The sequence below is a fragment of the Rhagoletis pomonella genome, unplaced genomic scaffold (assembly GCF_013731165.1).
Source record: "Rhagoletis pomonella isolate Grant_MI unplaced genomic scaffold, Rhpom_1.0 Rhpom_scaffold_00006, whole genome shotgun sequence".
NCBI classification, from domain to species: domain Eukaryota; kingdom Metazoa; phylum Arthropoda; class Insecta; order Diptera; family Tephritidae; genus Rhagoletis; species Rhagoletis pomonella.
In genome coordinates, this window is record NW_023458560.1 from 72,388,337 (window position 1) to 72,402,515 (window position 14,179).

The 14,179-nt window shown below is 34.8% G+C and overlaps 1 protein-coding gene across 1 annotated transcript in view; it reads left to right on the plus strand.

The window, feature by feature from the left end:
- The window catches only part of LOC118742096, a 1,497-nt gene extending 528 nt beyond the window's left edge, over window positions 1-969 (plus strand). Inside the window, exons 3-5 of the mRNA XM_036474059.1 lie at window positions 254-466; window positions 547-703; window positions 767-969. Coding sequence (XP_036329952.1) covers window positions 254-466; window positions 547-703; window positions 767-888 — 492 coding nt within the window. The 3' untranslated portion in view covers window positions 889-969. The remainder of the gene's footprint in view (window positions 1-253; window positions 467-546; window positions 704-766) is intronic.
- Window positions 970-14,179: the final 13,210 nt, after the last annotated feature.

Genomic DNA, 14,179 nt, shown 5'->3' on the forward strand with positions numbered 1-14,179 from the left:
AGCGTTAACCACTGAGCTATGTACATCCCGTAAACTCTTGTTGCTAACCTCATTTAACCTACTTTTAACATAAACCCCATAAATAAAAGTTTAAAAGCTGACACAAATTTCTCAAATTTTAATCCAACAAAAATTAATCGGTTGTAGATTGAATTATAATTGCAATGAAAATTATTGAAAATAAATAAATAAACATAAGTTGCAAACAATATCATTTGGAATTTTGGTGCTAAATTTTGGTGCTTTTTAACAGTACGTCAATAAATCGGAAATGCTTGCTCAAAATACTTTGTTGCGGGAATGCAAGGTCGCAATAAAGAACGTCCAGCGATCAGTCTGTCTGATGACTGGAGAAGAAAAAGATGACGCGCTTGACGAAGTGGCAAGAATGCTGCCTTTGAATACCGTCGAATCTGTGTTCGAGATTGAGGAAAAACTCAAAGAACCTCAATTCGCGCAAGCTACGGTAAAATATAATACGTATAATAAACTTTATAACTTCTATGTAATACTAATATATTTTTTCTGTATGGTTATTTTACACAGACAACTTATTGCCATAAGCTTAAGGGGACTTCGCAGGATGTGGATGGCGTCATCCGAAACATTCTTACGGACAATCTCCTTGAGTCATTTAACTGGGACGGGAGGGGAGACAAACGAGCTCTGGCGAAACTTACTTTATTTGAAAAAGTATTGAGGGGTAAAAAAATGCTAATAACAATAAGTCGAAGTAATTTTTAAATAAATTTTCTTTTTTATATAGGCGTTTTTCAATTGCATGGTGCCTTCGAGTATGAAAAAGATGTGCGAAAGGCTGTGGAGAAGAGTCACCACCGAATGAAACAAAAAAAATATATGGAAAAGAAAAACAAGACAGGAGGATAAATTAATAGTGATTTGTAATACAATTATTATTCAGTGACACAAACAAGTGACCACGTCTTGATTTTTTCAAATATTCGTATCGTTGTCGAGCTAATTTTTTTTGTTACTTTTCTATAAAAATGCCGTCCAAGCTTTAACCAAAACCATATAAATCACCGTTCCAAACTTTATACACATTTTAGGAAAATTCAAGAAATATTCATCAAAAAAATTTAAATTTTGATGAAAATTTGTATAAAGTTTGGAACTGTGATTTATATGGTTTTGGTTAAAGCTTAGAAGGTATTTTTGTAGAATAATAACAAAAAAAATTTGCTCGAAAAACATTACAAATATTAAATTTCAAAAATCAACACGTGGTCACTTGTTTAAGTCATTGTATCTTTTTAAAGGCACCAAAAGTATTCTTACGTTTTTGAAATGTTAACTTCCAGTATTACTTAACTTAAGTATTTGCTTTAAAGGAAGAGATTAGAAATGTATTTTCTTTAAGTAAACCATTTTTATTTGACTTTTAACGTTAGACTACACCCCGTGCAAAATTATAAACGCACTACATATTGAGTAGTCAAACTATTTATATTTTTGATATTTAATTATTGTTATTTTATATAAAACTATATTTCATTCTTTAACAAAATCCGAACGCTTCATTTAATAATTTAAAGCTTTCAAATTGGATTTCTTAATAAGATTTTGAGTATGCAGCTTTGTAGCCCATTCAATTAGTACAATAAAATGTAAGCTTGAAGTACTGGGGCTTACCGTTGATTTGTGGAATTTTTTTTGCTGACGGTGTTGTTCATTTCCTTCCATACAATGTCCCATGATAAAAATATAGTAAGGTAGAACCGCTGAGAGTCACTTTTAAAATTCTTGACGTTTCCAAACAATTTAATTTTTAAATTTACTCACAAACTCACACACACATTTTCATTTTCAATCTCAAGCAACAACAATTTCGAACAATTTCAATTTTTTATTTTCACTTTTATATGATTTTAAAATGTTGGCAAACTTCAAAAAAAAAATCATGGCCGACAAATTGAGAGAACGGTTATACCTTGCTATGTTTTTATCATGCAATGTCCTTTTATATAGAAGAAAATGAGCAAAAAAAAAATTCCAAAAATCAACGGTAAGCCCTAAGTACTTCAAACTTACATTTTATTATACTAATTGAATGGGTCATAAAACTGCATACTCAAAATCTTTCTAAGAAGTCCAATTTGATAGCTTTTTAAGAAATCGAATAAGAAAACTTTAAATCGTTACCGAATTACGGATTTTATTAAGCAGTAAACTATAGCTTTTTAAAAATAAATATAATTAAATATCAATAAATTAAATATTTCGACTTGTCAATACGTAGCGCGTTTATAGCTTTGACATGGGATATATTTTCCTTTTTAATTATTTAAATGAATTGATTTTGCGTTTAGTATAGTTTTAAAGTGTTAAAATAAACACATACATGTACATATTTCATGAATAAAAAATAAAACTATAATATTTGTTAAAGAACAAAAAAAATATCATTTGTGACGTGTTAATACATCAGCAATGACAATCGTCATATCTGATAGATTGTGACGGGCTAATACAACAACAATGACGATTGTCATGTATGATGGATTGTGACGGACTAAAACATAAACAATGACGTTTATCTTCCCTGATAAATTTGCAATCAGCGCTGACCCAATAAAATGAATGAGAGTGAGTAGTGAAGATATATGTTTGGCTTTTCGGAAATTTCAATGCGTTATAGCAAGAGAAAAAATCACACGTATACATTTGTTTACATCAGTTTTCGCATAGTGCTCTTAAGAAACTGATATAAACTTTGTTCTACGTACTGACAAATTAATTTCATTTCTGATCGTCAGGTTAATGGTCAAATGGCTGACACTGTTCTTGCAGGGTATGTATGCATGCATGAACTTGTACATACATGTGTATGTAGGGACTAGTGAAGTGAGTAAATATGTGCATTGAAAAATGAGACAGCAACTAAAGGAAATTCATTTCTGTGAAAGCACATTACGTATAAAGATGATCGCAATTATGCATGTGTGCGTGTTTAAATGTGCAAGTGTTGGTATGTATATGTTGTATGACTGTACATATAAATATCTGTTTGTATTAAAAAATTAAGTACCAATCAGGGTTGCCACTTTGGTAAATTGTTACCAAAATTGGTAGAAAAAATTTGGGTTGGTAAAAAGGTAAATTTTTTCTCATTTTGGTAGATTTTTGATGAAATTTCCGTTCCCGATTTATTTTTCGTAGTTATCTTTAAATATAAAATTAAATAAATAATTAATAAAATTTCTTTGCATACTTTTTATATAATTACATACGTAGAAATGTATATCGATATAAACCGAACATATCGCGCTCCATTCAAAACTAATTTTACTGGAATCCCGAGGAGCTTTTGATTGCCTAAATATTTTAAATGATTATTTAAATATAAAGAAAAAATTTACAGGTATGTAATAACGCACCATGATTGTTCGCAACAAGAATTAAATCAACGCCATTTTTTATCAATGGAAAAAAATTAAAAAAATCAATGAGAATTATAAGCAGCACATTTTTGGCTATACTCAAATAGTATTTGCTTTAAAACTCCATACCTCAAATTGTTCTAAAAATTCTGAGTAAAAAATTCGAAATTTAGACGAAAATTTTTGGAATTTTTCTATATGTTGTATATAGTTTGAATCCTCGATTTTTATGGATTTAGTTAAAGCAACAAAAAATTTTTACTCGAAAAATATTTCGAATATTAAAAAAATCACTTTTTTGAGTCACTGTATTTGTCTATAATAACTCGAGTTGAAGTTTTTCAAATAATAAAGTTTCATTGTTGCCTTTAGTTTCATCACTTCCGCTTTTGGTTGAAGGAAACAGAGAATATGCCAATAATACGACCCAAATACCGTATAACTAGTTAAATAAAAAGTTCTTAAAAACATAACTAAAAATAAAAAATAAAAAAACTAAAGTTTTAATTGAAATAAATAAAAAAATAATAAAACTATAGTTTTTATTTAAATAATTATAAAAAAGTTATTGGTAGATATTTCCCACATTTGGTAGATTTTTTTCAAGTCGATGGTAAATATTTTTTTTCGTCAGTGGCAACCCTGGTACCAATAACATTGCGAAGAGCAGTTGAAGAATACATTTTATTTTAGTGCCAATAACGTTGCTATGCGTAGGTATATGTACCGATTTCTTAACAGTCTGTTACGAAATATAAAAGCTGTGACAGACGGCAAAGCTTATGCATATAATCTGGCATACATATGCGCATAATAATTTTGACCTCACAGACGGCAGTTATGCGGATAAACGAGCCGCAAGGTCGTGGGTTCGAGTCCCACGGCCAATTAAATTTTCATTTATTTTTTATTTTTTTTTTCATTCTTTTTTTTATAAGTTCTATATTTTTTTTACGTTGCTTTCAGTTAGTTGTTGTTGACTTTTTATTAAAATTCAACTCTAAAAATTTAAATTAACTGATAGTAAAATAAAAAAGTGATATAAAATAAAGCAAATGAAAACAAAATAAAGTAACATTAAATATATAGATCAAATAAAATAAAATAAATATAAAATAAATAAAACCAAAAAAAAATTTCGCAATCGCTCCAACCGAGGATCGAACCTGGCAGCCTACAGGCTTGTAGCCCGTAACTCTTACCACTCGGCTACCGCGGGCGCGGAACTCGCGCGCTTTGTTTGCTTACTTGTACAAAAGACAACAGCTGGCCGTTTTTACCAGTGTTGTCAACGAAAACTGCATTTCGTTCATTTGTTCAGCTGCTTATGCGCATATTAAAAAGGAAAATGCATGAGTCAAATCAAATAAAGTGTGGTTATGCAAATAATCGAGCCCGTTTGTCTACCGTATAAGAATCATCTTACGAAACATTCAGTCAATATAATTGTGTAGGTATCTATCTATGATTAGATGCTTTCTTTCTATCATGTTCTTTAAATAGCAAGCGAAAAACATTAACAGCCGGTTTCACCAGCAATTTAAATGGAAAATGATTTTTCAATTTCTGTCTATTTCCATATAAACTTTAAAAAAATTGGTTGTAAAACTAAAAAAAATAGCAGATAACATTATCAACACACTCAGGGGGTCAAATGTGATAATGTCATATGAGGTTTTGAAATAACATGGATTCGATAACAGCGAGAAAATCTGGAACTTGGGTTCCCCAATAGTTGATTCAACTCTTCCATGATGGGTGTTTTAGTCCGACATTACTTTTACTGAGATGTTAAAAAAAGAACCTACTAATACAAGTTTTCAATTATAGATATTTTTCATGTCTTCTTGAAAAAGACTGAAGGTTAGGTAAAATTACTTTAGCTTAGCTTCGGTTGTTGTTCCCAAACAGCTTTGGATGTAAACGACCGACAAAATATCGTAGATGGAGGGGTATTTTCAGGGCTGCCAAAAGAAAATCCGGTCCCCGTACTAAGTATGTGACGGCCCCCCACCCAAAAAAAAAACATAATCGATTTTCTTACTTCCATCTTCATTTTCTCCGACCCATTAACTCTACTGGTCTGAGAAGAAATAAGCCCGATCTCCCCTTCTCTTGTGGGGCCTGAGGATTGACCCCCGATTTGACGTTTAGCCAGCTAAGAAAGTTCATTTAATCGCCTTCGATCGGCTACCGGTCAGAAGGACTAAGCAACTTTGCATTTAGCGGGTTTCGCTCATCTCTCGCGTAGCCGACGAAGAGTCGTATATGTCCAGGAGCAATCCAAAGATTTCCACAGGAACTCACATGCCTTGCCTCACAATAGACACGATCTCCAGGGCGCAATTCCTTACCTTTTATGTGCCATGCAATTTCCTGGGGTGTTCCTGCAACCCAAATCCGCCCTATTTAGAATTAATCCTAGGTGACCGACAGAGAGGTCAATCATTCCTTGAACAGTTTTGATCGCACCATAAGCGACCCAAGTGCCCCGCTGAATGGCCGTTAAGCTGTCAAATAGATGCTTAGGGCTAGGTTAGACTGCTATATCTGTAAAAGGAGTTCGCTCGAACGCCGCAAAGGTAAATGGTGATGCCTAAGTCAGAATTTTCCCAGGCCTGTCCCTAAATGTCTTTAAACCATCTTAAATTTCTGTCGAATCTTTCTAGACCTTATAGTTTTTTGCAAGCTGTATAAGACCTCGAAAAAGTTGGAGGCGCTTTTTCCAGACTGTTGGGCATTTGCACAGGAAATGCTAAATGAATCTGCCGCACATTTGGGACCAAATAAAGATTGACTTTGTGCTGTTGAAGAGATCGTGATCTTCAGCATATTTTATGTTGAATTCCACCAGGGGATGGCCCGCACAATAAGATTGATTATAGTATCATATATCCAGGAGAGGATCCACCTCGGCTACTGGCTATGGAAGCTGCGTTTCGCCTTACCGTGGTTATTACCACGTTCCCTTATATTGGATGAATTGCAAGTCCGCAGCTCGACTAATTTGAGACTAAGTGGCCCTCTTCTTGCATAATGGAAACCCCGAAAGCCCGCCTTGCAGCTCTTCCAGTATGAGGATCCCGAGGGCTACCCAATACATACCCATTTGAACTAGCCCACCAGATCAATAATCGTGGTTTAGGTAAGGGCTTACAATACTTCAGTTTTACAACTACATATTTCGTCGGATTCTTGGATTGTGTCCAAATTCTAGCTCTTTCACCAGATAGCTAATAAAAAAATGCAGATCAGTTCATTTCAGTTGATTCCAGATCTACTACCGGAAGACCTTAGTGCACCTGATTCCAGAGTAAGTCACCGAGTCCCACAGTTTCCAGTATATAATGACGAGATAAATACATATATACATACACACATACATAGGTACATACATACTAATAGAACCTACGTACATACCTATCACGTAAACCTGCAAATATTCAATAAAAGTAATCAGCAAATAAAAATCTACTGTTAAAATAAATATGTTCACAACGAATCAACGAATGGAACAACAAATCATTGAATAGAAACATGGGCGTAGGCAGGTAGGGGCAGGGGGTGCTCGAGCCCCCCCTAACTTTAAAATTTTCCTTATATATATATATAAAATAGTACCCTTAAATACCAGCTTAATAGGGTCGAGGTCCCCCCCCTAAATTTCAATCTGGCTACGCCGATGAATAGAAATGATATCTGCAGATGCCAAAAGAAAGCAGCGCAGCCATTCATGGATACATACATACGTACATATATTTCAGCAAAAGCACAGACAGTGGCAGCAGCAGCGGCAATGGCAGTGATAGCCCGAACACAATGAAAACGACGAGCTACAAACCACAGCTGTCAAATTATTTTAACACGTACTCTTATGTAGATAATTATTTTGGCGACGACCGGGCTACGCGACGGCTGTGGTTGTGGCCAGATTAGATCTATTTCTATTTTTCTGGCGACAGATAAGGTTCTTCCTCTTCTTTTATGTCAAACTCATACAAATTCATGATGTCGCTGCCGCGTTCAAAGAAATCATGTTGCCATCGACAAAGCGCTTAGATAATAAAGATGACAAATTGGAAGCTGTGGTCGGTAGCTCGTCGTTTTCAATGTGTTCAGAACTTGACAGCAGCAGTTATAAAAACAAGTAGCACTCGCAACAATGCTGGCAGAGCCAGTGACAGCGGCTGATGCCCTCTGCCGCGATCCACTCGCATTCGCTTTACAAACTAATGGATTTCCACACATCACACACAAATTTTGGCTTTCTCTGCCCACAGTCGTCGCAAGCCAACGTGTGGAAGAAAGACAAAAAATGCGCCAAACACTCAAATGTGTCGAACATCTTTGAAGAGGCCACAAACCGAAAACTAAGTGGAATAAATAAATAAACGAAATCGGCAAAAGAAAGAAATAAAATAAACGCAAATCGCCTGCAGCTGAAATTGAAGTGAAAATAAAGCCCGAATAATAATAAAACGAAGATGAATATGAAACGAAATGAATATGAAACATATGCGGATAATATGCGCAAATGTCTGGCTGTATGTACATGGCTATTTAAATAAAAAGTGGTACTGTGCACCACTACACACACACACACTCACTTTAATTTTTTTCTATTTCCCTGCAGGGAAACCGCGGACTAGTGAATCAAATTTCTAGTTCCGTACTAGGTCTTTATCGCCAAAAAGGAACTAGTCCGATAGGAACTATATCCCCACCAGGCCAAAATCGGCGAAAAGTGGTACTTTTAAGAAACTAATTTTTTCAGTTTTTTTTCACTACAAATCGATATCTAAAGTGACGAATTTAGAAATGGTTCGGAACTATAGAAAAAGTGATGCAGAACGAACTAGATCCTATTTGTCGAATTTAGAACTATTTCGGAACCATCGAATAAGGGATGCAGCGGGGGGCTTGTTTACTTTACATAGATATGTGTTCAAATACGCTTCTATTCTGTGCTTCGCAGATGCTATTTCATAGTTTGGTAATACAAAACAAAGCTTTGTGTTAACATATTAACATCTTGGGGCCATCTGGAATCTAACCAATAACAGCGAGCACCTCTGCAAAGTCAGCTACAGTAAGGTAAGTAAACGACATTTCTTAAAATCATTCAAACAAATTAAATTTCAAATTGAAAAAACGTTTCTTTGAAAATAATGTAAAATCGCACACGTAAGAACCGAAAAGATTGAAAAATCATGATACTTTTTTCTTTCGTCTGTCGATTTTAGAACTGGTTCGGAACTATAGAATTTAGGACTAGTTCGGAACTATTGAAAAAGTGATGCGGCGGGGGGCAATTGACACTTCCTAGGACATCGCCATGTTAAATTCGCCAGTTGCTTGCATGCAAAAGAGATTTATCGCGAACCAGTACTGGGTCTAAATCAATGATGGGCAAAACGCTACTCGCGAGTAGCGTCTGCGTCGCAGCGCTTATACGTATACCGAAACGACGCAGCGAATTTCAATTCAGTCTGCTTTCAGTTTTCATGAGAGTGATATATTGCTTCGCCGTTGAATATTTTTATTCGTAATTTCAGCGCGTTGTTGCCACCTATATATGTAACAATGCCCAAAATGGCTGCGTATGAGTGCCAATTACAGTTTTCGGTTTTAAGAAAAGCCAATAATACCCAATGCTTGTTATGTGGTAATACGACTACTTGGAATCGTACTTTTAATATAAGGCGACATTATTTGTCATGGTAAAAAAGTCAAACTGCCGAACTGTGTAAACCAATTTAAAGTTTTTTGTAATGGGTTTTATGTATATATGTATGTACGATACGGCAATTTAATATATTTAGTATACTTTATTGAATACTAAGTTTTTTACAAAGTTTAGAAATTTTAAATTCGTGAATTTTGTTGTTGAATAAACTATCATTTTTTAAAACATTAGTTTAATGAAATTAAATTAAAAAACTTTTCATGCACGTACATATGTACTTATAAAAATTAATTTCATAATTCATTATTTGAAATTATTTCTTCATTATTTTTTTATTATATTTTATTATTTTCGTTTCATGTTCACAATACAAATTAAATATAAATTTGTAAGAGCGTTTTCTAACACGCGCAAAAAACGACGCACTTTTGTACAATATAGAAAAGCACGATTGAGAGAATACAAAGGTTGCGCCGATCTCGGACCGCTATTCCTCTCTTAACGAATTTGACAGAATCGTTGTTTGCATGACGTCACACTGGTGCAACTTGTTTACGTTTCCCTTGCAACATTTTTTCTTCTTCTTCCATTCTTGCTCACGTTTTGGCATTTCTCTCTCGCAATTGCACCAGTGTGACGTCACACAAAAGTTATTCTCAAAAATCCTCTCTGATCGGCGCAATCTTGTATTCTATCATTCTTGATAGAAAAGTGGCAACTGTTACTCAGCGCGATTCACGAATACCATGACAAAATGAGACTGTATTGGTGTGCCCATCTATGGTCTAAATGTACTAGAAGCGCCCCAGTTCAGAACTAGAGATTTTCCCCACGGGGCTGTTCTCCAGTTTGCCGTTTCGAAAACGATTGTTATTTGTTTTATTTATTTTATTTTTTCTCTCAGCTGCTGTTACTCTTCCTATTGGTTTGTATTTATTTTGCTGTGGTTTTTTTTTTTGCTGAATTCATTTCGCATATCATTTTGTTTCCACAGCTCACAAACACACGTTTTCGTTGTAGTTGCACTGTGTGTGCGGCCGACAGCTGGCATCACATTCGCATCTGGCTCCATTTCGGCTAGCGGTTATGCGCTCTCACTCACACTCATCGCTTGTGCACGCCACAACATGTACAGCTCCAGCGTTCATTGTGCGCTCTCTATCTCTTAATACTCAGTTGCTGCAATGCCTTGCGGTGTTTTTTTTTTTTGAACGGCAGCAGCGAGCAGGTGGGCTGCACCAATAAATATGCGCTTTTATTTACTTCTCTGCTTTAGGAATGTTTCTGCGAATTCATATTATTTTTTTACTTTTATTTTTGCTGTGTTTTTTGCTTTTGTTTTAGCTGTGCGCAGTAGGGGAACGGCAAGCACACATTCACAACATTTGCAGTTTGGAATGAAATTTGTGTGTGGATGTTTGCTGAATTGCTTTTTATTCGTTGATAGATATTAATTTTAAGCTGTTGAATGGTGGATTTCAAGAAGAGATGAGTAGTAATTGTTCGTGTTCAAATTTGCAGAATTAAAAAGAACAGTTTTATGTGATAAAAATTGGTATCAAATTTCTTTTAAAACAACAAACACTAATATAGGTATGCTGTTGAGACAAACATATCTATGTTTATTTAATTTCTATCACTTCATAAAAATTTTTTCAGTAAATAAAAGGAGTTACCTAAAAAAATAAAATATAAATTAAGATCAGCGGCTAATGTTTGACAACCAAAGAAGCTGCTCCTCCCCCTAGCAAATACACAGTCAATGCCATTGAAATAGGAACGTTAGTGGAAGTAAAATTTTGTATGTAATAAAGCCAGGGGCATGACAAGGCTATTATTATAGGGGACTTTTAAATACGAATATGAATTAGAAAAGTTACATGGCATTTGTACATATTAGGCAAAAAGTTGTAGCTAAGAAAATTCCATATTTTATTCAAAGTTACCAAATAGTTGTTGATAAAATTTTACGCATTTATAGTGAATCACAAATATATGCAGATTTTTCGTGTAGCTTGATAAAAAGCGGCATAAAAATTACACCAAGCAATTTTCTTTATTTGCAACTCTTTTCTTCAAAATTGATCATTCTTCAAAATGTGGTTTCTCAAAAAATCAAAATTAAGTTTCTGCGATACCCACAAGACCAGATGTAAACCTCGGACCTTTAAAGAACAAATATAAAAAGTGAATCGGGGTGGCAATTATATATTACATATTAAAATATATTCTGTATTCATAAAATGTTGATATGATGGAAACAATGTCGAGAAGTATTACAGTATTTTCATAAAATTGTTGGTGATTCACTTTCTTATTTCACTGTGTTCATTCTCTCTGCATTCTTGTAGATTTTTCTCTATAATTTGCTTAGATATTATACTTTAATTTTTCACAACTACTTAGAATCTATACTCTGTATTCCCAGCAGGAAATGTAAATAATTTTACTGAAAGTTGATTAGAAAGGAACTAACGGTTGCTATCATCAGTATATTTTCTTTGAGGAAAGCTAACTATATTTGCATGGTTGGCTTTACATTTGGTGTCAACTAACTATTTGGGACATAAAGTATCAATAACAAGAAATACTTTTAATTTTGTATACTAGTTTTTTTTTTTATTTACTTGATTTAACATTGCTTACATATTCCACTGTAGGTGGTGTCATATACTAATTCCGTCAAACATAATTTCAAATGATAGTATAAAATTTCGATCTTCATTTTATTTGTCCTGAATTTGAAAAATTATTTGTGAAGTGCAGAAAAGAAGTGTATTCAAAGAAAAGTTTGTATGAGAGTATTTAAGTAGAAATCTGTTTGTTTGTCATATCTAATTAAAAGTGAGCTATTTATCGAAATGCCACAAAAATGCTTACTATAGGTTGGGAATTTTTTTTCAATTAATACTTTTTCTTCAGGTTATCACTGCATCCAAACACCCGAAACTGCCGAATTTCGGGAAAATTCCTATAATTTTGCTTAAGAAAATTTACTGCGCATATTAAACTGTTCATATAAGAATAGATCCAGTCCGTAAACTTCAAGACCATATGGTTTTTAATTCAAAATCTTCTGAATTTTCTCCTGCATGCTGTGCTTTTTCAGATCCACTTGACGAACACGAAATGTTGTCTCAGGTTCCCCGTTGAACCCCTGAATTTTACTTATTTGCTGCATCCGGAGTTGAATCGAATATTTTTTGTATTTTTTTTATTTTAAGAATTTAATTATCTTCAATAAAAAAAAAAACAATTTGGAATCCTCCACTGTCCACTGTGAGGCGGCTCATCGTTTTTCGTGAAACTAATGTCTGTTTGGTTTTGGTGATACACTTGTGCCTTACCTGAACGAATTCTGGTATATACTTAAATGTAGTCTCGTCATCTGCTGATGCACATTTCATGTCGAGCTTCTTACACCGCTTCCATTCATATACTCGTTCAAAGCCATCTACACCGTGAAAAGGGCAACTATAGTCTAAAAGTCACTTTGCCTAACCTCCACAGGACTCTAGTTCTGCGGATTCTTGAGAGTGTCAAAGAAAATATGAGACCGATGATAGATGCTAAGATGTTCTTGCGTCGCTGCGCAGCACACCTCAACCTGAAATTAGTCAAGAACGCAGAACGCATACTTAAACGCAGTCTGTATTGCAGAATTTTGTTGATTACTGGAGCCCTCAGTGTTGCTTACTACAGTGTTGCCACTCATCAATGCCTTTCCATAAACTTTCATTTTCAACTACAATTTTTCGTGCTATAATAGATTGTAGCTAATATAAACTACTTAGTCTTCAACAAAAAACCTTATTCAACAGTAAATTTCAAATATTTTAAACATATTTTGAATAGGAACTAATAACTTTTTTACCATCTGCAAAACTGACGAAGTGGCAACCATCTAAAGAAGGAAGAAATCGGCGGTGTTGAGTTTTCATTTACATGGCGCTTTGGTAAGACAGATCGTGTCTGCTGACTCGGGTTTACGTAACGGTAGGTTTACGTTCTTGACTAATTTCAGCTTAAGACACAGAATCAGCTCTAGTCAGTATGTTGTTGACGTTGTTGTAAAAGCATAAAAATTCCACATAGGGGGCTGTGCTGTAGTGACAATATCGCTCCGTTTCATATAAAGATGAGTATGATATGATAGCTGAATGAGTACACGAGCAGATAAATATCTCATCCCCACTTTGACTTGTTTCTAGCAGCTTTACAGCAACGACAGATATCACGATCACTTCTGTTAAAAAAGCAATAATAGTTAAACCGGATTATAATATTACTATGTTTGCATTCCAAGGCGCACCTATTTCGCTGTCCGCAAGTTTCTATACATATCCTCCGTATATAACAACCCTACTTTCACTGCACACACTCACCTACACATTCATAGCCAAGCGCAGTAACAGACAATTAGCGACGCCACCATTGTCGCTCACATTTATTGGGAAAACATTTTAATATTTAAGTTAAAAAAGCAAATGAAAAATAGAGTTTTTCCTTTTCCAAATACTTGTACGAATGAGATGGCAATGTCGCAAGCAATGACAATGGCGATGGCGTTGTCGAAGGCAATGGCTGTGCGACACCGTTACTTGAATGCGCTCCGAAAATGTAGCCTTCGTTAGGCAGTCACTCTCTCGTGCTTCGGTGCCAGCAACAACATCTTTGCCGTTGGCGCTCTGTTGGGTGTTGCAACCTATTTTCCGGCGAATATTTTTGGGGAGTTTCGGAACACTAACAACAACAGCAACAAAAATAAAAAGCACTCAAACATTAGTACATTTAAATCCGAGTTCACATTTACCATTTCACATTTATATTCACAACCCCAACTAAAATATCTATGTACCTATGTATGTAGGTCTGTTTGCATGGCTGTGTGTGTTTGTGTGCGAGTCGAGCGCTCCTGTCAATCGTTTACGCCTGTCACCACCCACCCAATCGCCTCCTATTAAATACAGTCCCACTTTGGCATTTCGGTAATACGTTTGTAAGGCGGCTGTGTGTGTGCTGGCGCCGTGGAATTGCTCCCGCTTCTGGCTTTTCTTTTTATTCTATTTATTTTAATTTCTTTTCTTGCCAA